We start from the raw sequence: 22,182 nt of genomic DNA, 5'->3' as shown, positions 1-22,182 counted from the left end.
ACCTTACATCCAATCAGCAACATTCAAAATCACAACGACATTTATTCAGTATTGTATTTTACATTTTGGGGAAGATGATAGGAGGAGGAAGGGGTAAAAGCATCTCATTGGAGTCCCCAATGTGTATGATACTTCTGATAGTACAAGAATAGGATGAAATGGCCAGGTAATCAGATGGAAATTTCCCAATATTTTCTAACTGATTTCTATAATTAAAATGATAAGATGTCTAAGTGTTAAGCCCATGGTAACCAATAAATTTTGGTTGCCACTTCTACCTGGGTTCCCCACAGGCTAGGATACACCTAGACATTATCATCCCTTTCCTTCCAGGGAATGAAACTTGCCTAGAAAACTAGGGAACTAAAAGTACAGTACAGTTTGGGTAACACAGCTGGCGACTTTCTCTCCATCCTCCCCACCCCACTATGCTAGGGAAGGGCTCAGAGTAGAACTTCCCAAGTGGCTTCCCTTGGGCCTAGCTAGCTTGTCCTGGCAGATTCCACATGGAGGGCCATGGGCTGCAACTCTCTAGTGCACAGTCCTCTCTTTTTGGCGATGATAATCTGGGGGAAAGAAGAAAGAAAAGGAGGAACAGAGCAGGTTATTTTCAGGCCTGAGCTCCTGGTTTCCCATCCCCAACATCTGGGGCTTCCAGTCATCAATGTTTAAAGAGTTCCTACCTAGGGCCTTGTCAGGTAAGTAAAAAAGAAACTGGCACTTACTGTAGGGAAAGAAGCGCACACGCATGCTGATTTCTCGGGCGGTCTTCAGGATCTCAACAGCCTGGAAGAAACACAGCAGCTTGTACAAATGAAGAGAAAAATCCCAGGACACAATCATAATGGGGGAGGAGATTTCCCACTCCAACCTCTGGTACATTTCCCTAGGAGAGATACTTTCTCGTCATGTTATAGTTTAGGCTTATCCTTTCCAACCTGTCCTACCTGGGATAGCTTCTGTCATCACCACAGTGAAAGCACTGTACTCACCTTGCTGTGCTCAATATCCTGGAAATCCACATCATTAACAGCTAGAACTTGGTCCCCTTCTTGAAGTCCTGCTCGATGTGCATCTGAGTCAGGAATCACCTGTTAGTAAATAGAGAATACATGTGATTGGGATGGGGTAATTTCAGAAGACTGCAGGTGAAATTTGGTGCTATTCAAAGGTAAAGTGCTATAATTTTTTCTGTGACAATGTAGGGAGATAGAGGGCTCACCAAATGCAAAGCTGTGTGGGAAAGGGAAATGTCTCCATTTTGCCAATTCTATGAGCCAATTAACCCTTGGGACATCAGGGTACTCCATTCTAATAACAAGGAAACAGCTGTCCATATTGTCTACCAGGCATACACACCTTGGAGATGAAGATGCCTAGCTGGGAGGCCTTTCCTCCTCTGATGTTAAACCCCAACTGTAAGACAAGAGCATGGAATTGGGGCTCAACATAGACAATGAACACAGAACATCTAATAGCATCACAGTACAATAGCTAGGCTTGTGTGTTCCTCAGAGGGAAATGAAAAGTTGTGGAAGTGGTAGCTCAGCTTCTCTAACCATAAGAAAGGAAGTTTCCTCACCTCCCCACCTGTTTTCCAAAACATCCCCTCACCATGGTCAGCTTGTGGTATGCACAAATGTAGCCTGGAATAAGAGGCATCATGGCTCACCTGAGCTCCAGGAGGCTTCTTCAGTGTGACAATTCGGGGCAGAAACTGGGTCAATTCATTGTTGTAGTCTGGGTGGTATACTCTCTGCAAGACACAGCAACCTAAGAAGTCTTTTTTTATAACGTTATTTTATTTATTTATTTAATGTGGTGCTGAGGATCAAATCCAGTGCCTCAAACGTGCTAGGCAGATGCTCTACCACAATCCCAGTGCTCAGAATTTTTTTTTTTTGGCAGTGCTGGGGATTGAACCCAGGGCCTCATGCTTGCGAGGCAAGCACTCTACCAACTGAGCTATCTCCCCAGCCCCCAGAAATCTTACTACCATTTTGAAGTCACATTTACCTTCTTTTGAAACACTAATGCATAATTTTGAAGTCAGGAAAGGGTAAAATCATGGACTTAGTTTAAGTAGAACAGACAAACATTACCCAAAGAGCAGATGTTTAGCATGGGGATATGCTAGTAGCTCTAGAGTTCCCTGCTTCTTTATCTCTTGACAAAATGGAAACTAGTGCTGTTTCCAGAATTCACTGGCAGTAGGCTTCCATTAGAAATTTTCATTTGGTCTTTGTTGTTAACAATTCAGCTTCTAGGTCCTTTGGCTAAAACAAGGGCTAAGATTCACTCTCCACTTAGCTTTCTAACACTGCCATTCTACCTTTCACGCATCATCTCGCACTCACGGGGAAAAATTCCCTACTGATGGTTCCCACCTCATGAGGAGGAATCCATGCTGGAGGATTCTCATAGGCAGGCAGGAAAACCACTGGGTAGTCATCATAAGGAATTCGACTGTCCATCTCAGGCAAGACCCTAGAAGAAGGCAAATCAAGGCCAACAAGTAATTCAAAAGGGATAGTAGCCCAGCAAGTTTCAGAAAGCAGCTCCAACCCATTCCAAGGTTATCAGTCTATATGTCTAGCCCACATTTGGTTTTAAGATTTGGAGAAGAAAGAAATAAGAGAAAAAAATTATTAACTTTGCTAAATATCTGGATGCCAAACAACCTGTTACGTATTCTAGAGACATGATCTCATTTCCCACAGCAATGCAGCAAAACAGTTGTTACTGTCTTCATCCTATAGAAGAGGAAATCAGGGTGGCGTCTAAAAAGATCTACTTTTGAAATCCAAGGAGTGCTGACTCCAACTCCTCAAAGGGACTCCGGGCCAAACACCGCCCCACGCCCTCTAGACTCCCCAGACCAACTCTTCCTTCACCACCGGCTACCTTCCGGTTCCCCGTCCTGTATCCTGCCCGAGTCCCGCGCTCACCACTGATTAAACGCCAAACCACCTCAGCAGCACCAAAGCACTCAGACAAACGAGGCTCGGCTCACCGCCGAAGCAACATGGGAACCGGAAGCGGATCCTCAGTAACGTCGAAAAGGGGCGGGGCCTAGGTGCGACCAACTTGCCCTCCCCTCCCCAACGCGTCTCGACGGGGCCTAGGTGCGACCAACTTGCCCTCCCCTCCCCAACGCGTCATCAGGAGCGCGCCAACGTGTGTGCTCCGCCTGCAGGCTATCTGCGCTCCAATTGGCTGGCGCCTCTGGAACCGATTTGAAACTTGGCGGTTAAAACTCCAGTTGGGATAGGGCGCCTGGAGACCGGGGAAGACCGGGGAAAGGGACGTTTAGTTGGGTGAGTTGAGGGGGCGCATCTTAGCTCAGATTCTGCCATTCCCTGTACCTTGGGGCTTTGTTATTTGTCGCTGTCTTCCTTGGAGTTTTTTCTTTTCATTTTAGACGCCACTTCACTCTTCCGAGTGTCGGGCTAACCGGCCGTTCCGTTGTGGCCAAGTTCAAGAGTAATCTCCTGGGGCAGCAATCCCGTGGGAGGGGAGGCTGCCTTGGCGAAGGCTGAGTTTCCCAATGCTCCTACCCTCTTGGAGGGCCTCCTTCCCCTGCCAACATACCAAGATTCATCAGTAAGCTTTTTTTCTCCCCTACAGAGACGGTACTGAGCTAGGATGATGAAGGAGGAGGTTAAGGGAATTCCTGTAAGAGTGGCACTGCGTTGTCGCCCTCTAGTCCCTAAAGAGATTAGCGAGGGCTGCCAGATGTGCCTTTCCTTCGTGCCGGGGGAGCCTCAGGTGCGTAGAAGGTCCTGGGCTCCTTTGTGAACAGCTGGTGTTGAATGGCAGCGAGGGGCGTGGTCTAGCTATTTTTCTTACACCTTGTCCCTTGCCTTCCATAGGTAGTGGTTGGTACTGATAAATCCTTTACCTATGATTTTGTGTTTGACCCCTCTACTGAACAAGAAGAGGTCTTCAATACAGCAGTAGCACCACTCATAAAAGGCATATTTAAAGGTGAGGCTATTTAATTTGCCGAACGTTTCTTGAGTGTGTACATTGTGCCATGAATGGACACTGCAAATTCAGGAATGGATGAAATGTGATTCCTGCCTTTGAAAAGCCCACAGCTTAATAACATTTGTGAAAATCTCTGTACCCTCGAAGCTAGTTTTATACTGTATTTGCATTTCGTGCTTCTCTTTGTCTTTGACTTGTACATTTTTTCATTTGCCTGGATCCTAAGTGGAGTACAATGAGGTCTTTGGTGGTTGTTGATGGTGATCAGTGTGCCAACCTGCTTGAGTGTCAGGCCTCAGTATTGATTCAGTATTATTTATTCAAAGATAAATAATATGGCTTCTAGGCCCTGAAAGTGTTTGAAGTCCAGGGGTAGAAGAGATAGATGACTACATAAATAATCTTAATACATACACAATTTTTTTAAATTTGTTGCACCTACCTTTAAGAAAAATATTTTAAAAGTTAAAAATATATAGCAGAGTCAGTCCTGCTACAGAAGTAACATGACTTCCATACAAAGTGATATGAAAAAAAGTATGGCACTAATCTTGTTAGGGAGATTTAGGGTGAATTTCACAGAATAGGGAGCCTTTGATATAGGTCTTGAATGATGAGTAGAATTATTTGAGGTGGGGAAGGGGATTTCCCTAAGCCCCTGAATACTATGGCTAGTTATCAATCTTTATTGTAGAAGCTAAGGCTTTAATGTTGAAGACCATGGCAGGGTTCTAAAAGAGAGTAGTACCTGAGAAAAGTCTAATTGTTATTCTAGTACAGGGGTTATTCCATTTGCAAAATAAAGATTCATTTAAAAGAAGTAGAATCATGGTGACTTAAAGTTGAAATGTTCATTTACACACAACTTAGTTTAACTTTCCATTCAATAGAAAAATGCTTTTTAGCAATAACTATTAGGTTAATTTCTAGTGACTGGTTTTTTCTAAACAGGAGTCTCAGACTCAGGGTAGTCCACTTGATATTTGATTTTTGAACAACTTTATTTGTGTTAGAAAAATCTTTATATTCAGAAGAAATTTACTTCTCAGTAATTTCTACTCAGTGATGTTAGTTCATCCCTCTAGATAAGGAGAAAATTTCTTCCAGAAAACAGCTATTAACATATATATTCACCTTTTTAAAAATTATATCATGGCTCAGGGCACATTGAACACTTTGCATCAAAGGTTAAAAATATGAAACATATAGAAATGTTGTTTCTAGCATAAAGAACTTTTTCCCTGAACCATTTGAGATGAGTTGTTGACCTGATCACCCCCTAATACTAGTGTGTATTTCCTACAAAGAGGGACTTTCTTCTATGGTAACTTAATTTTGGTAACATAACCATCATACTTATGAAATTTGCATTGCCACATTAATGCAATCTAATCCTCAAGCCCCATTCAAGCTTTCCCAATAGTATACGTTATAGAAACAAGATCTAGTTCAGAATCACATGTATTTAGATTTAGCTAGGTCCCTCTGTAGTCTCCCTTATAAAATAGTTTTTGTGTCTCTTTTTTTTTGACTTTGATGTTGTTAACACTTTTGAAGATTCCAGGCCAGTTATTTTGTAAACAATTCTCATTTTTGTTTTGCCTGATGTTATGATTAGATTCAGGTTGTGTATCTTTTTTTAAATTATGTTTTAGTTATAGATGGACACAATGCCTTTATTTATTTATTTTTATGTGGTGCTGAGGATTGAACCCAGTGCCTCACATGTGCCAGGTGGACACATTACCACTGAGCCACAAGCCTAGCCCAGGTTGTGTATCTTTTAGCAGAAATATCACAGGAATGATTCTGTATTCTTCTCAATTGAATCCCATCAGTCAGGAATAATTTTGATTTGTTCCATTACTGTTGATGTTCATTTTTATTATTTGATTAAGGTGTTAATCTGGCAGGTTTCTCAATTATAAAGTCACTCTTTTCTTTTTACGTATTAGGAAGAGTGTTACATGGTTCTGTATAATTCTTTTTTTAATTAACCATCCCTGCTTTTCTTTAACTATTCCAAAAAAGTGTTTATCAGACCCTTCACTATGTGGTCATTTTCCTCAGAATGTGACTCTTACTAATAGCTTAGTAAGAGCACTATAATTTTAACTTTCATGTTATTAACTTAGCAAACTATGAGAATTAAATTATACTCTTTTAAAGATGATATAAAGTAGAAAGTGATACCAGTATACAGTCATTGATTAACATTGTCCTCAATTGCAAAAAACCATTATTTTTCATATTTGGCTCAACAACACCCTCTTGTACTCTGAACTCCTGGTACTACAGAACCCTTGATATTTTGTGCAAAGTACTGAAACCTAGTTTCCCAAGATGCTGCTATATAGACATATCTGTGCTACTGCAGAAAATTATGGAATGTTATTCTCTTACCCCAGAGTCATGCCAGGAGTTACCAGCAATATATTACAGTAAAACTCTCAATTTGGCATCTCTGATCATCTGGAATTTAGACCAACATGTTCTTTCAAAACTTCACAAAAATGTTATGATCATTTAAAATAGAAAACGTGTCTTATGTTCCTTTAGAGCATGTCTACCACTCTAATAAGGGACATCTTCCTAAATTCATATTTTTTCACCTGAAGTAAATTTGGATTTATAGTTGCTGTGCTTACATTTTTAGTAGCTACGACCTTATAATTAATTAATGAATTATAGCAATTGACATTAAGGTGAGAATAGCCCATTTATTGTCCAATTGTTTCACATTTTAAATTTTGCTATATTTGTAGGTGGGTTTAATTTCAATCATAACTTTAAACTTAGGGGATAAAAGGAAAATAACCAAGTAAAAGTTGATTGATAAACATTTTTACTGAAACTAAACTCAAACATTAATATACTTTGTGGGTCTTTTTACAAACAATAATGATTATATAGGTGCCAACAGAAAACACAGTGACTACTCAATAGGCATTCCATTTAATAATTTAAAAAATACAAACAAGTAGAAAGAAAAAAATGAAAAAAATCACTTACCATCCTATTACTTAAAAATAAATATCAGAATGTTAATAATTTATATCCTTTTGATCCTTTCCAATACGTACACATACATTTAACAATTTCTTTAACCTGGTATTTTTGAGTTAATTATGTCATGAACATCTTTGAATGGGTGACTCTCCTCTATAAAAGCAAAGGACATATATCACATTGAATCATACTTCAATGATAATATTTCTGTGAGAATCCTGATAATATTGACGAAGTACACTCCTTGAGTTCAGATAGGGAATGGGTGTTTTATCAATTGTAAAAACAATGTTATTACCTTTTCAAATGAAGACTATCTTAATCCAAGGAATATATGCCAGAATCCCTTCTGTTTATGTAGTTTCTAAGTTTTTCATTTAGTTCCCATAATTTAGAATTGCTCAAGGTAGGAAGACAGTAAAATTATAAATTTCCCAAAGTCTTTTGACCATGACTTAGCCACCTTCATTATTGTTAAGTGTTTGACTTCCTAAGTTTTAAGAGTTGTCAAGAGGGGCCACAATTTGGTGTTAGTATTTTTCTTTGCTTATTTTGAATAGCATAAGTCATGGCCTTAACAAAGCTTTTCTTTGTGTCTGCTATTCCTAAAAGATTGTCTTGAGAGAGCAATCTCAATTTTGTTAGAAGTAATTGCTGAAGGAAACAGAGTATATTGATTGGATGAAAATGTTTGAGCACCCCTTTGCATGTGACTTCTATTTTGCCAGGATACAATGCAACTGTCTTGGCCTATGGGCAGACTGGCTCTGGAAAAACCTATTCAATGGGAGGTGCATATACTGCAGAGCAAGAAAATGAACCAACAGTTGGGGTCATTCCTAGGGTAATACAACTGCTATTTAAAGAAATTGATAAAAAGAGTGACTTTGAATTTACTCTAAAAGTATCTTACTTGGAGGTAAGTGATTTATCTTTAATTATTCTGAATTCAAAGTTATCTTTGGATAGAAAAATAAATCCAAATCAGATTTTTTCCTGGCATGACTCAGGTTAGTAAATTGCATTTTTAGTAAATTGAATTTTAATAAATTGATAGAGAAAATGTACTAGCCCAGTTGGATCTGGCTCTGACCCAATTCTTTTCTTTTCTTATTGGAATAGTGTATTTAATCTGATTGTTAGAGGAATTGGCATTGCCATATCAAAAGATGATAGGAATTTTTTAATTCCAGTTTGGCCTCTATCACTGATTCCCCATAGAGAATATGAAAAAGTATTTGATTTCCCTTTACTGTCTTGAGGCTTAAGTTATAATTCTGCTGCCTCCTGAAGAATTCTATTAAAAAATAGGGTGAAGCTGGGTTCAGTGGTGCCTGCCTGTATTCTCAGAACTTGGGAAGCTGAGACAGGGGAACTGTAAGTTCAAGACCAGCTTCAGCAACTTATCCAGACCCTCAGCAACTTAGTTAGATCCTGTCTCAAAATTTTTAAAAATGCAAAGAACTTGGGATATAGATCAGTAGTAAAACACCCCTGGATTCATGAATTCAATCTCCAGTACCAAAATAAAGGGTGAAATATTGAGTTGTTTAACACATATTTGTTGAGGTCTACTATGGCTAAGTGACATGTTAAATAATTAGCATCAGCAATAATAGCAAACAAATATAGTGCTTACCCTGTGTTAAACTTAGTTGTCAGTTACTTACAGTTGTACTTGCTATTGAAATATTAGTTGCTACTTTTCCCTTTCATGTTCCTCGCTCCCAGCCTCCATACTGTCCTCCCCCGAGGACCCACTGTTCACATTTTAACAAAATTGGTGAAGGTGGTATTGTTAGGACACCATCAAAGAACTGAATTGGAAAACCCATGTAACTCTTAAAAGGTCTGCTATTCCTATGAGACTCTGTCCTAAGAGAGTAGTCTCAGTTTTCTTACAAGTAATATGTGAATTCATTCTTATAAAACATCAAATGGTTAAATACAAGGTTAAAGTCCTTTGTGTGTGTGTGGTGCTGGTGATCTTACTAACTGCCTGGTGCATGCTAGGCAAGCTCCAATAGCTGTACCACTGAGACACACCATGACCATGACCCCTTTTCTTAATTCTAAGCATTAAACATGTTCATTGTAAACAAAATTTTAAGTACAGGAAGTCACAAAGTATTTTTAAAAATTACCTATGTTGGGGCTGGTGTTGTGACTCAGTGGTACAGCACTTACCTAGCACGTGAGGCACTGGGTTTGATCCCCAGTACCATATAAAACAAAATAAAATAAGTGTGTCTATCTACAACTAAGAATATTGTTTTTAAAGTGACCTATGTTCCCACCACACACAGATTGCTACTGTTAACAGCTTATTTTTGCCACTTTACTTTCAACAATATCAGATTTACAATGAAGAAATTTTGGATCTTCTATGCCCATCTCGTGAGAAAGCCTCTCAAATAAATATCCGGGAAGATCCAAAGGAAGGCATAAAGGTGTGTTTATCTTTTATTTGATATTAAAAATGTTGGCAACTACTAAAGTTCACATCCCTTTTATTTGCCACTATGGTTTTAAATGACTACTAACTAATCTCAGTCTTTTAGGTTTTGCGTGGTTCTAAAACTGCCTTTATTAATCTAGAATTCCTCGATGGTAGCTCTTATGGGGAAGGAAGCAGGGAACTCATTCAATTTTATCACCTTCCTGTTACTTCTTGATGGAATACTAATATCAATTAAATAATTGTTACAGAGTTCTTGAGGCTGAGATTTCCAATATGGTCATAAGTAACTATTTAGATTTAAATTAATTAAAATGGAATGAAATTTAAAATTCAGTTCCTCTGGTACACTAGCCACATGTCATGGACTCAGTAGTTATAAGTGACTTATGACTACCTTATAGAAGAGCATAGGTATAGGATGTATTCATGATCATAGAAAATTCTATTGGATAGTATTATAATATACATTGTCCTAGGTCCTAGAATGATATAAAAATGAAAATTGAATATGAATTTTTTAAAACTCATAAGTACCATAGGAAGAAGAACACTTTTGTGGGAACCTCTATCACATGGTATCGATGCAGGATCAGGAGGAGGAGCTTGAGTATTCAGGGGTAGGAGAATCAGAGGCTCGAAATGGGTGAGAATAGGTAATACAGACTTGATAAAATATGGAGAAATAATATCTTACCCATTTTCTCCTCCTTCCCTCCTTTCTCTGCATAAAGAAAAAAAAGGAAAGTTGAAGGTTTAAGGAAGTGATAAGGGGCAAATACCTGTGCTTCCGAGTTTTTTCCCTTCAAAGTCGTTAAGCAAGGCCTGAAGTATCAAGTCCCATAAATTTGAATACAGAAAGGTGGTTCAGATAGTGACAGTAAGAAACCTGACAAAATATCTGCTGTCACCAAAAGAATGTTGGTACTGAGTCAGCATTGGACCCTGTTCCAAGATCTTTCCTATTTCCTATTCTAAGCAATTAAATCCCAGGCCTTGTTGAAATAAGATGCACAAATCTGGGTGGATAAGGACAAGTTTGTAAAAATCCCTTAGATGGGATGGATGGGATTTAAGTCAATAGAGAAAAGAAATAAGAGCATTCTTATAGTAAGGAATACTTTCAACAGGAACGCTGGATAAGTCTAGACTAGTCTGGACTAGAGGATTTGGGCTGGGAATAGCAGGAGGTATGTTAGAACAAGATTATGAAACTAGGATAAAAAGCTTAGTTTCTGTCCCTCTAAACAGGATATAAACTATTTACTTCTAAACAAAAGATTGCCATGGCTAATTTTTACCACGTTTGTATCTTACATGTATATCTCTCCAACTACATTAGCTTCTGAAGTTTAGGAGAACATTTTAAAATCTGTATCCTCATTATCTAGCACAGGGTTTAGTAGTTTGGTGACATTTTAGGAAGCAAGGTTTTAGGAAAATTAAACAGAAATGGATTGAAAAGACAAAAGGCAAGGATGAGGAAGACCAGCTGAGGAAATTGGTGCCTTATTTTTCTTTCTTTTTTTTAGATATTTTTTTAGGTGTCAATGAACATTTATTTTATTTATTTACTTACATGTGGTGCTGAGAATCAAACCCAGTGCTTCACATGCTAGACAAGTGCTCTACCACAGAACTATGACCCCAGGCCTATTGCCTTATTTTTCAAACAGGAAGTAATATAAGCCTGGATTCAGAAAGTGTGATTTGGAAAGGAAAAGGAAGTGATGGATTTAAATGAAGAATGACTGTGAATCAGTGATATATGGGATTATGGAGGAATGGGAGAAGTTTAGTTGAAGATGATCTGAGGTTTTGAGATAATGAGAATAGAGATATTAATATAAATGGAGAAGTAGTGAAGGGAATCATTGTTAGTTGAAGAAAGATGAATTTGGCTTATAATTTGTTGATTTCAAAGAGTAAGTAGCAGACAGAAATAAAGGACTAGAAATTAGGGCTGTAGATATAGTTTTAAGAGCTATGGAGTAATAAAATCAGCATCTTTGGGCTGGGGATATAGCTTAGTGGTAGAGCACTTGTCTTCCACATGCAAGGTCCTAGGCTCTATCTCTGGTACTGCCAAAAAATTTGGAAAATTGGGGTTAGAAAGGACTTCATAATCATCTAGTCCTATGTTACTAGAGTGTCCACAAAATTTCAATTCATATAAGTTCTCCCAGGTGAATACAGTACCAAACATGAGACCCTATTTTCCTGGATTCCGAATCCTGCAAAAACTATTCAGTGCTATTTCCTCTAGTGAAGACGAGGTATCAAATGGGTCAGAAGTTCAAGGAGGTGCATGGAGTCACGTGGAGGATAAAGTTGCAAAGGAAAATACCATAGCTGTTTGCATTATGCTTGTTCTCTTTCAGGGCCCAAATTTACCTTCACTTGGGGCCATCACTACCCTAAAATCTAGAGATCTTTTCTAGCTCTGGTATTAGCAAGTACCCTTGTTTATTAAGTTCTTAGAGAAGATTAGAGACTTTGGTTTCTGGTCATTTTCACAGAGTTCTTATTTCATGACTATTGAGTTTCGACTGGAGTATCAAGACATTTTTTAAACCACCAATCCCTGTATTTCTTACTAATCATTTGAAATATTAATCATAAAAGAAATGTTTCTTTCTTGGAATTAGATTGTGGGACTCACAGAGAAGACTGTTCTAGTTGCATTGGATACTGTTTCCTGTTTGGAGCAGGGCAACAACTGTAGGACTGTGGCATCCACAGCTATGAACTCCCAGTCGTCACGATCTCATGCCATCTTTACAATTTCTGTAGAGCAAAGAAAGAAAAATGACAAGTAAGTTATAATTTCAAGATTCAAGATTTTTTATGTTCTATTAAGATTGAATACTGGGCTGCTGCTTCAAATGCTTTGACTAACCATCTGACATCAGAATGGTGAGCATTAGTGACCAGTGGACCTATATAAACTGACTTGAAAAAAAAGTGAGAGCTAGCAGCTCAGCTTTGATACACAGCTACTCTCAAACTTGTGTATTATTCTCACTTATTTCTTCCTGTCATTGCCATAGGAATAGCAGCTTCCGCTCCAAGCTGCATCTTGTAGACCTTGCTGGATCAGAAAGACAGAAGAAAACCAAGGCTGAAGGAGATCGTCTAAAAGAGGGTATGATTAATTAAGGTCAAAGTTGTAGATTAAAAAAAATCTTCTGTACTTTTACTGATATTGCTGGTGTTCCAACTGCGATATTTCAGAGCACATTCTTTTTTTTTGGTACTGGGGATTGAACCCAGGGGCACTTAACCACTGAGCCGCATCCTCAGCCCATTTTGTATTTTATTTAGAGACTGGGTCTCACTGAATTGCTTAGGACCTCACTAAATTGCTGAGGCTGGCTTTGAACTCATAATCTTTCTGCCTCAGCCTCCCAAGCTGCTGGGATTACAGATATATGCCACTGTGCCTTGCTCAGAACACATTCTAACAGTAGGTGCAATTTAAGTTTGAGGATGATTTCAACAATGGTAAAACTTATTTCTTTCCCATACACTCATTTTTTAATTCAGGTGTGAAATTCGTATCTGGCCCTTGTTTTGTTTTACCCACAATGACTTATAAATAAAAGCAGTACCCTGATTCTCATTCCAAGTATTCACTATCCCTTTCAGATGTCGTCGTGTATAAGCCTCATCAGCATGGTTTCCATATCTTCCTTTAAATTGTTGAATTTAAATGATCAGGTGCCTAAAGCTAGAAAATTCCTATGTTGTATGTTATTAGAAACCTAGCATAATAGTTACCTGGTGATCTGTATGATTTGGGAATGATCCTTTAAGTGGTTACTAATCTCTTTAACAGAAAATAACATCTAGCTTCTTTCACAGTTTGTTCTTAAGGATCTCATGAAATATTTTGTCAAATGCCTTACTGAGTCCAGATCTACTACGTCTACTATATTTATCAAAGCTAACAGCTTAGTAAAAACACAAAAAAAGAAATGATTAGCCTAGATTAACTTTTTCTTAGTTAACTCAAGTTGCTTCTAGTGCTCATTCCTCCATTTCCAGGTTCTTGTAAGATGACTTTGTAATAATCCTTTCTAGACTTACATCAAATTTACTGGTTTGTAATTTATGGAATTAACTTTTACCCTTTTTTTTAAACTTGAAATTATGTCTGCTCAGCCTTCTGCAACATCTTTGTGATTCCTCAAAGATCTTTGACAAAGCTTCAGCGGTGTCTTTTAAAATACTCTCAGTTCCCTTAGCAATAATTCATCTGACTCAAGATATTTGAACTCTTTTTAAAGTAGTTGGGTTCTTACTACCTCTTTACTCATATTGGGCTTCTGTTCCCTCTCGGGAACTAAAAAGGCAGACGCAGAAATAGTATTTGAGGAATTTTGTCTCTGTCATTTATCATTTTCATACTGCTGGCATAGGCCAGAGACCTGTTACTTCCTCATTCAGCTTTTTGTTCTGAATGTATTTAAAAGTGCCCTTTTTGTTCTATATTTGCACTTTGAGATTTAACCTTCTTAAAACAGTTTTTAAAGGTTGATAGACCTTCTTTATCATCTTTTAGGTATACAGTTCTGAATTATTTAGCAGCTGTCCTGATATAAAGTACTGATATAAAGTTTTATAAAGTACTATAAAACTCAACCATTTAAACTGTACACATTCATGGATTTTAGTATAATTACAAAGTTGTGCAGGCATTACCACAATCTAATATTAGAATATTTTATCTCCCCCAAAAGAAGCGCCATGCCATTAGCTTTCATTCTCCATTCCTACCACTTTCCCTAGCCTTAGACAACCACTAACCTACATTTCATAAAAATCATATATGTGATCTTTTGTGACTGACATTTTTCACTTAGTGTAAGGTTTGAAAGGTTCATTCATGTTGTAGTATATATCAGTATTTTATATCCATCCCCCTGGGTACTGGTGATTGAACTTGGGGGTATTTTACCACTGAGCTACATTCCCAAAACCTTTTTATTTTGAGAAAGGGTCTTGCTAAGGTGTCCAGACTGGCCTTGAACTTGTAGTCCTCCTGCATCAGCCTCCCTAGTAACTGGCATTATAGGCATGCACCACCATGCCTGGCTTCATTTCTTTTTATTGTTGAATAATATTCAGTTGTATGGATATACCACATTTTGATTGTCCATTCATAAGTTGTATCCAATTTTGATTGTTATATTGTTCTGTGACTATCTAAGTTTTTATGAGGGCAAATGTTTTAATTTTTCTTGACTACATATCTAGGAGTAGACTTGCTAGGTCACACGGTAATACTGTTTAACTTTTTAAAAAATTAGTTATAATCAACATATCATTATACTCATCCTTTTAAAGTATACAATTCAGTGAATTTTTAGTATATTTGTAAGAAGATCTGTGTAACCATCACTGCAATAAATTTTGGAATATTTTCATCACCCCAGAAAGAAACTCATTTCCACTGCTAATCAGCCCCTGTCTCCCACAAATGTCTGTTCCCTGCCTTCTCACAATAATTAATCCTGTCCCTATAGATTTGCCTATTCTGGGCATTTCATATAAAATGAATTATGTAATATGTTATCTTTTGTCACTGACTGCTTTTACATAGCATGATGTTTTCAAGTTTTATCCATGTTGTAGCTTGTATCAGTACTTCATTCTTTTTATTGTCAAATAATAAGGAAATAATGTATTTTTATTCATGCATTTATCTGCTTATGTATGTTTGGATTATTTCAGATTTTATTATTGTGAGTCATGTTGCTATCAACATTTTTGCACAAATTTTTCTGTGAATGTATGTTTTCATTTCCCTTGGGTATATACCTAAGAATGAAATTGCTCAGTTGTATGGTAACTCCATGATTAACTTGTTGAAGAAATGCCATACAGTTTTCAAAGCAACAGGACCATTTTATGTTTTAATAAGAAATAATTTGTCTACATTCTCACTTGGTATTATGTATTTCTAATTATAGCCATCCTAGTGGGTCTGAAATGGTATCTCATTGTAGTTTTTATTCATATTTGAATGATGTCTAACGGTGTAGAGCATCATTTCATGTGCTTATTGGCAATTTGTATACCTTCTCTGGAAAAATGTCCATTTGTATTATATTTAGATTTTTTAAAAAATTTCAAGTTGTAGATGAACACAATACCTTTATTTTGTTTATTTATTTTTATGTGGTGCTGAGGATCGAACCCAGTGCCTCACATGTGCTAGGCAAGCACTCTACCACTGAGCTACACCTCCAGTCCAATATTTAGGTTTTTGATCCATTTTTATTTAATTTTTTATATGGTACAAAGTAGTTGTCCACCTTCAGTCTTTTGCATATCAGTATTCAATTATCTCAGCATCATTTAAAAGTCTCTTCTTTTCCCATTGAATTTTATTGATTTCCTTGTCAAGAATCAATTAGATTCCATTGATATATTTGTCTATCCTTATGCCAGTACCATACTATTTTGCTAACTGTAGCTTTGTAGTAACTTTGAATATGAGAAATGTGAATTTTACAACTTTTTTTTTTTCAAGATCGTGTTAGCTATTCTGGGTCTCTTGTGTTTTCATATAAATGATAGATTCAAGTCGTCAGTTTTTCTGCAAAAATGCTGGATAGAATTTTCATGGAAATTGCATTGAATCTGTAGATCCATTTGGAAAATATTGCCTTTTTTCAGTACTGAGCACTGAACTTAGGGGCACTTTGCTACTGAGCTACATTCCCAGCCCATTTATTTTTATTTTTGAGACAGGGCCTCACTAAATTTCTGAGACTGGACTTGAACTTGCAATCCTCCTGCCTCAGCCTCCTCCTTAGCTGGGATTATAGGTGTGTGCTACTGTGCCTGGCTAGTACTGATATTTTAACAATATTAAGTCTTTAAATGTGTTCACATTGTTTTTGGTTTTGTCTTCTCTAATATCTTTCAGTGTTTTTTAAAAATGTAAAGTATAATAAGTTTTATGCTTCTTGTGCTGTTTAAGTACTTCATTCTTTTCAGTGGCATTTATATGGAATTATTTAATTTCATTTTGAAATTGTTTATTGTTTTGTATACTGATTTTGTATCTACAACTTTGCAGAACTTGTCTATTGTAATAGGTTTTTAAAAGATTTTTAAAGGATTTCTAAATATAGGGTAATATCATTTGTAAATAGAAATAGTTTACCTCTTTCTTTCCACTCTGGATTCTTTGTTTCTTTTCCTTGACTACTTTTCTTGGCATTACCTCCAGTACAATGTTGAATAGAAGTGTAAGCATGAATATTGTTGTCTTATTCCTGATTTTAAGGGAAGAACATTCAGTTTTTTACTGTTAAGTATAATTTTAGCTATGGTTTTTTCATGAGATTCTCCTAACCAGGTTGAGGAAATTCCCTTTTATACCTAGTTTTTTTTTTAATCATAAATAAGTATGTTTTAAATGTCTTTTCAACATACACTGATATGATCATGTTGTTTTTGTTTTTATTCTACTGATATGATATATTGTATTAATGAATTTTTTCATGTTAAATCAATTTCATATTCCTAGGATAAACCTCTTTTTTTGTTTGTTTAGTGATGTTCATCAACTAATTCTATAAACTGTCTAGTCCCTGTAGTTTGCCATCACAGATGTGTCTGCTTAGTCAGTTTAGTAGATAGCTGATGATTGTACATAGCTTTCTTTATATGCCTTGAACCTATAATCCTCCCCCATTTTCCTAGGGCTTTGTGAATGTGTTGGAGCATGCCTGTGCAACTCAGGCACTTTTACGACTCTGCCTTAGCATTCATTTCATTGCTTGAGTAGGGTCTCAAAGATAGCCACAAGTGCAAGACTGAGGTCTTTTTAGGTCTTTCCTAACTATACACATTGCACTCCACAGTATGGCTTTGTTGATCTCCAGAACTTTGATCTGAACTTTTTAAAGCCATCTGTGGTTACCTCATTCCCCAGATCTTCTTTATAAGCTTTTGTCTAGGCTCTTGTTTAACAATGGTTATTAAGTTTAGTGCATTATCTTCACCAGATGTTTTTCTATGCATATGTATATGTGTACATATAGAAATATAGTTTTGATACATGCTTTTTAAAATTTTGTCATTGCTAAATTACTTTCTTTTAATTACACAAGTAATACATGAATAAATTCCTAGTATAAAAACAGACAATACAGATGAAGACAAAAATTCCCCTTATCACTCAATCCTAATCCAGAGGTAACCACTTTCATCTGCTTGGTGGTATCATTCCAGGTTTTCTTTACACACACACACACACACACACAAACACACATGCATATAAAATTGGTGTTTCTGAGTGTTTTTTGTTTTGTTTTGTTTTGTTTTTTGTTTCTGGGGATTGAACAAAAGGGTGCTTAATAACTGAGTTACATCCCCACTCCTTTTTATTTGTTTTTTTTTTTTTTGGTTTTTTTTTTTTTTTTTTTTTTTTTTTTGAGACAGGGTTTATCTAGTGACTGAGAGACTGGCCTTGGACTTTCAATCTTACTGCTTCATAATGTTAAAGATAAATGTTATATATCATACTGCACGCGTTTATGTGTGTGAGTGTGTGTGTGTGTGAGTGTGTGTATGTGCGTGTATTGGGGGGTACTGGGGATTGAACCCAGGGGTGCTTAACCACTGAACCACATCCTCAGGCCTTTTTTATATTTTATTTAGAGACAGGGTCTCACTGAGTTGCTTAGGGCCTTGCTAAGTTGCTGAGGCTGACTTTGAACTTGTGATCCTCCTGCCTCAGTCTACCAAGTTGCTGATTATATAGGCAGGTGACACTTGGCAGTGATATATCTTTGAGCTTATTTTGCAATCAGTATAGGTATGTTTATCTCATTTTTATTATCATTTACTTATTTATTTTGCCATACTGGGCTTTGAACCCAGGGGCACTTTGCCACTGAGTTATATCCCCAATCCTTTTTATTTTTTATTTTTAGGCAGGATCTTGCTGAGTTGCCAAGGCTGGTCTCAAACTTGTGATCCTCCTGCTTCAGCCTCCTGGGTTGGGTTGCTGGGATTACAGGTGTGCAATACCATGTCCAACAGTCTATCTCATTTTTTAAATTGCTATATAGGATTCCATAGTATAGTCTACCTTGTTTATTCCTATTGTTTTTTGAGACAAGGCCTTGATATGTTGCCCAGGCTGGCCTTAATCTCCTGATCTCACTTGATCCTTCTGCAATAGCCTCCCAGATAGCTAGACCTAGAGAAGTGTATACTACTCCACTTGACTTATTCCTGTTTTGATTGATATTTTAGTTGTCTAATTTCTGCCTATTGTCTAAAGATGCTTCAATGGATGGTCTTGTACATGCACTACAAGAGAGGATTCTCCAGGTTATATCCCTGGAAGAGGAATTGCTAGGTTGAAGGGTATACACATTTGAGATTTTTTTTTTCCTTTTACAGATTTTATCCCTGGGCTGTATCCCCAGACCATTTTTATTTTTTACTTTGAGACAAGATCCTATGAAATTCCCCTGGCTAGCCTCCAACCTGTAATTCCACAGCATCAGCCTCCCTAAAAGCTGGGATTATAGGCATGTGCCACGGCACCTAGCTGAGATTTTAAACATTGCTAAATATTGTCCTCCAAAATATCTCTCAGTATTCACTCCATCTATATAATAGTATTTAAGAGTATGTTTTGCTATACTGCTGAAAGTATTGGATAGTACTGACCTTTTTATTTTTGCCTATCTTGAACATTGCTTGTTATTTTAAAAAATTATATTTCCCTAATTACTTGTGATATTGAGTATTTTTTCATGTTACTGGCTTTTTCTCTTTCCATTTCTATGAATAAGGATATTCATAAACAGGAATAACAGGATTTATACCTTTACTTATTTTTTTCTTTTTCAAGTAGTAATTTTCTTGTTGATTGTATATGTATAGTTTATATAGTCTGGATATTAATCTTTTGTTATATATGGTACATGTTTTTTCAGCCTCATGTTTGAACTTTGTTAATCTTTTCAGTCATGTCTTATGTGTGTAAGATTCTATGTATTTTTCCCTTTTTTCAAAATGCATAAGATTGGCTACTTTTTTTTTTGTACTAGGGATTGAACCCAGGATTGCTTATCCACTGAGATACACCCCCAGCCCATTTTATTTTGAGGCAAGTTCTCCCTAAGTTATTGTGGCTGACCTCCAATTTGTGATCCTCTTGCCTCAGTCTCCTGAGTAGCTGAGATTACAGGCATGTGCCACCACATCCTACTCAACATAACATTTTTTGAGATTTATTTATGTTCTTGCTTGGTTTAGAGACCTATTCCTTTGTATTGATGAATAGTATTCCATTCTATAATTATACCCATATTTGTTTTTCTATTTTCCTGTTGATGGAAAGTTGGTTTTTTTCCAGTTTTTAGCTATTCTGAATAAGGTTGCCTGTGTAAAGGTCTTTTTGTTACCATGTTTTCATTTTTCTTGACTTTATATTTAAGAATAGAAGAGATTAAATATATGCTTAACTTTATAAGAAAGTGACTCTTAGTTCTATAACATGGTTTGTTCCATTTAACAACCCAGCAGTGTATGAGAGTTCCAGTTTTCTGCATCTTCATAAAAAAGATGCCTTAGAAATTCTAGTGGATGGCAAATGGTATCTCATCTTGGTTTTAATTTGCATTTCCAGGATGATGAATGTTGAACCTCTTTTTGTATACTTACTTACTTATTCATAAATCTTGTTTTGTTTGGTTGGGTTAGAGTTTACCTTTCTGGGAATCTAACACAGAGAGCCTTATTCATGCTAGGCAAGCACTCTACCACTTAGCATTCTACCACTGACCTCCAGTCCCATATATAGTTTTTTAAGCGTCTGCTAAAGCCTTTTGCCCATGTTTAAAAATTGAATTGTTCAACTTTTTGTTGATAATTTGTAGGAGTTATTCATATATTGTGAATTCAAGTGGCAGATGTGAATGCTGCAAATATTTGTTTCCACTCTATAACTTGTCTGCTTTTTATTATGGCATCTTTTGATGAGCAAAAATTTAATTCTGATAAAGTTCAGTTTATCAAGTTTTTCTATAATGCTTAGTATTGTTAGCATCCTTTCCAAGAAATCTCTGTGTATTCTAAAATCATGAAGATATTCTTGGATGTTTCCTACTTGAAGCTTTACAGTTTTTTCATGTACATTAATTCTATACTCTGTCTTGAATTAGTCTTTAGTTATAAAGAAAGATGGTAGGGATTAATGATCATCCCCCACTCAACATTGAATATCCAGTTTTTTCAGCACCATTTGTTAAAAAATAGTTCCTTGAACTGGGGCTGTAACTTGGTGATTGAGTGCTTGTCGAAGCCTGCACAGGGTCCTGGGTTCATTTGAGAATGCCACAAAAATAAATAAATAAATCCTTTATCCATTTAATAGGCTTAGTATCTTGTTGTATTGAGCTAACCATATGTATGTAAGATCTATTTTTAGACTGTTTTGTCCTTAATATTAGTTGATTTGTTTATTCTTAGACTTTTTCATAAGTCTAGATTATAGTATGTTTTACTTTCTGGGAGGGCAGTTCCCCTCAATTTTCTTTTGTCAGAATTGTTTTGATTTTTCTCTTACAGATGAATTTTAGAATCCAGTGGTCAAGTACTATTAAAAGTTTTGGGGGATTTTTATAGAGCACTGAATTCAATTAATAAAGTAAGGAGAATTTAGTCTTTCTATCCAGAAGCATAATCTCTCTGCATTTCTTCTATCTTCATTTATGTCATTTAGTAAGGTTGGTAGTTTTGTGTCGTTGTTATGTTTTGGTTTTTGGTGTTTTTGGGTTTTGTTTTTTGTACTGGAGGTTGAACCAGGCTTCTCTGTTTTTCTAGGCAAGTGCTCTACCACTGAGCTATACCCCTTTATCTTGTTATTTTATTATATATTTAGTTGTTGATGTACCTTTATTCATTTATTTTCATGTGGTGCTGAGAATCAAACCCAGTGCCTCACACATGCTAGGCAAGCACTCCACCACTGAGCCACAACCCCAGCTCAGTAGTTTTCTTAATATAATTCTTACACCACAAATCCTCTTAGGTTTATTTCAGTGTATTATATTTGCTGCTGTTTTAAATATCTCTATATTTTCATTTTCTATTCTTGTCTTATGAAAGTATTACTTTTGAAATTTTGATCTTTTATCTAATTACCTTGCTGAATTATTTTCTAATTTTCTTATCATTTTTCAGCTGAACTTTATGGATTTTTGAGGTGCATATTCATTTTATTTTCAGTAGACAACTTGTTCTCTTCCTTGCACACATCTGTTCCTCACTTCTTATCTTTTGTTGGTATGTTGAATTGTACCAGTGATACTAAACATCCTTCTTTTTTTTCTTTTTTCACTCTAACCAGAAATTTGCTAGTGTTTTACTTTTTACTATGTATTACACATTTTTGGCAAATATACTTTTTTAAGTTAAGGAAATGACCTTTTATTCCTAGTTTGCAAAGAATTACATTTTTCCATATGTGCATGGTGCTGGGGATTGAACCTCGGGCTTCATGTATGCTAGGCAACTGCTCTAACAGTGAGATACACCTCTAACCCATGAATTACATATTTTTAAAATAAGAAATGGGTATTAAATTTTATCATTGATTTTTATCATTTATTTTTTCTTTTTGAACCTATTGACAGTTATAAAAAATAAATGTTCTACATTTCCTTAATTGATCAATGAGAAAATAT

At 36.3% G+C, this 22,182-nt stretch overlaps 2 protein-coding genes across 7 annotated transcripts in view; one reads left to right on the top strand and one right to left on the bottom strand.

Moving 5' to 3' along the window:
* The window catches only part of PDZD11 (PDZ domain containing 11), a 117,026-nt gene extending 113,976 nt beyond the window's left edge, over nucleotides 1-3,050 (bottom strand). For 2 of the 5 annotated variants that reach the window (XM_079124940.1, XM_079124939.1), the window contains exons 1-6: nucleotides 2,949-3,050; nucleotides 2,388-2,487; nucleotides 1,673-1,756; nucleotides 1,360-1,416; nucleotides 993-1,091; nucleotides 726-786 (exon numbers count right to left, since the gene is read on the bottom strand). In XM_079124940.1, the coding sequence (XP_078981066.1) occupies nucleotides 726-786; nucleotides 993-1,091; nucleotides 1,360-1,416; nucleotides 1,673-1,756; nucleotides 2,388-2,474 (388 nt within the window). In that variant the 5' untranslated portion in view covers nucleotides 2,475-2,487; nucleotides 2,949-3,050. Of the gene's footprint in view, nucleotides 1-22; nucleotides 567-725; nucleotides 787-992; nucleotides 1,092-1,359; nucleotides 1,417-1,672; nucleotides 1,757-2,387; nucleotides 2,488-2,681; nucleotides 2,836-2,948 lie in introns of those variants that run through there. The other 3 variants (XM_079124937.1, XM_079124938.1, XM_079124941.1) reach the window with 3 other exon arrangements.
* Nucleotides 3,051-3,220: 170 nt separating this feature from the next.
* KIF4A (kinesin family member 4A) overlaps nucleotides 3,221-22,182 on the top strand; it is a 125,200-nt gene continuing 106,238 nt past the window's right edge. For both annotated transcript variants that reach the window (XM_079124896.1, XM_079124895.1), the window contains exons 1-7: nucleotides 3,221-3,317; nucleotides 3,628-3,772; nucleotides 3,877-3,987; nucleotides 7,728-7,918; nucleotides 9,357-9,449; nucleotides 12,106-12,272; nucleotides 12,508-12,602. In XM_079124896.1, coding sequence (XP_078981022.1) covers nucleotides 3,646-3,772; nucleotides 3,877-3,987; nucleotides 7,728-7,918; nucleotides 9,357-9,449; nucleotides 12,106-12,272; nucleotides 12,508-12,602 — 784 coding nt within the window. In that variant the 5' untranslated portion in view covers nucleotides 3,221-3,317; nucleotides 3,628-3,645. The remainder of the gene's footprint in view (nucleotides 3,318-3,627; nucleotides 3,773-3,876; nucleotides 3,988-7,727; nucleotides 7,919-9,356; nucleotides 9,450-12,105; nucleotides 12,273-12,507; nucleotides 12,603-22,182) is intronic.

This window comes from Sciurus vulgaris (genome assembly GCF_902686455.1).
Source record: "Sciurus vulgaris genome assembly, chromosome: X".
Lineage (NCBI taxonomy): Eukaryota > Metazoa > Chordata > Mammalia > Rodentia > Sciuridae > Sciurus > Sciurus vulgaris.
This window is presented reverse-complemented; position numbering and strand designations above follow the sequence as displayed.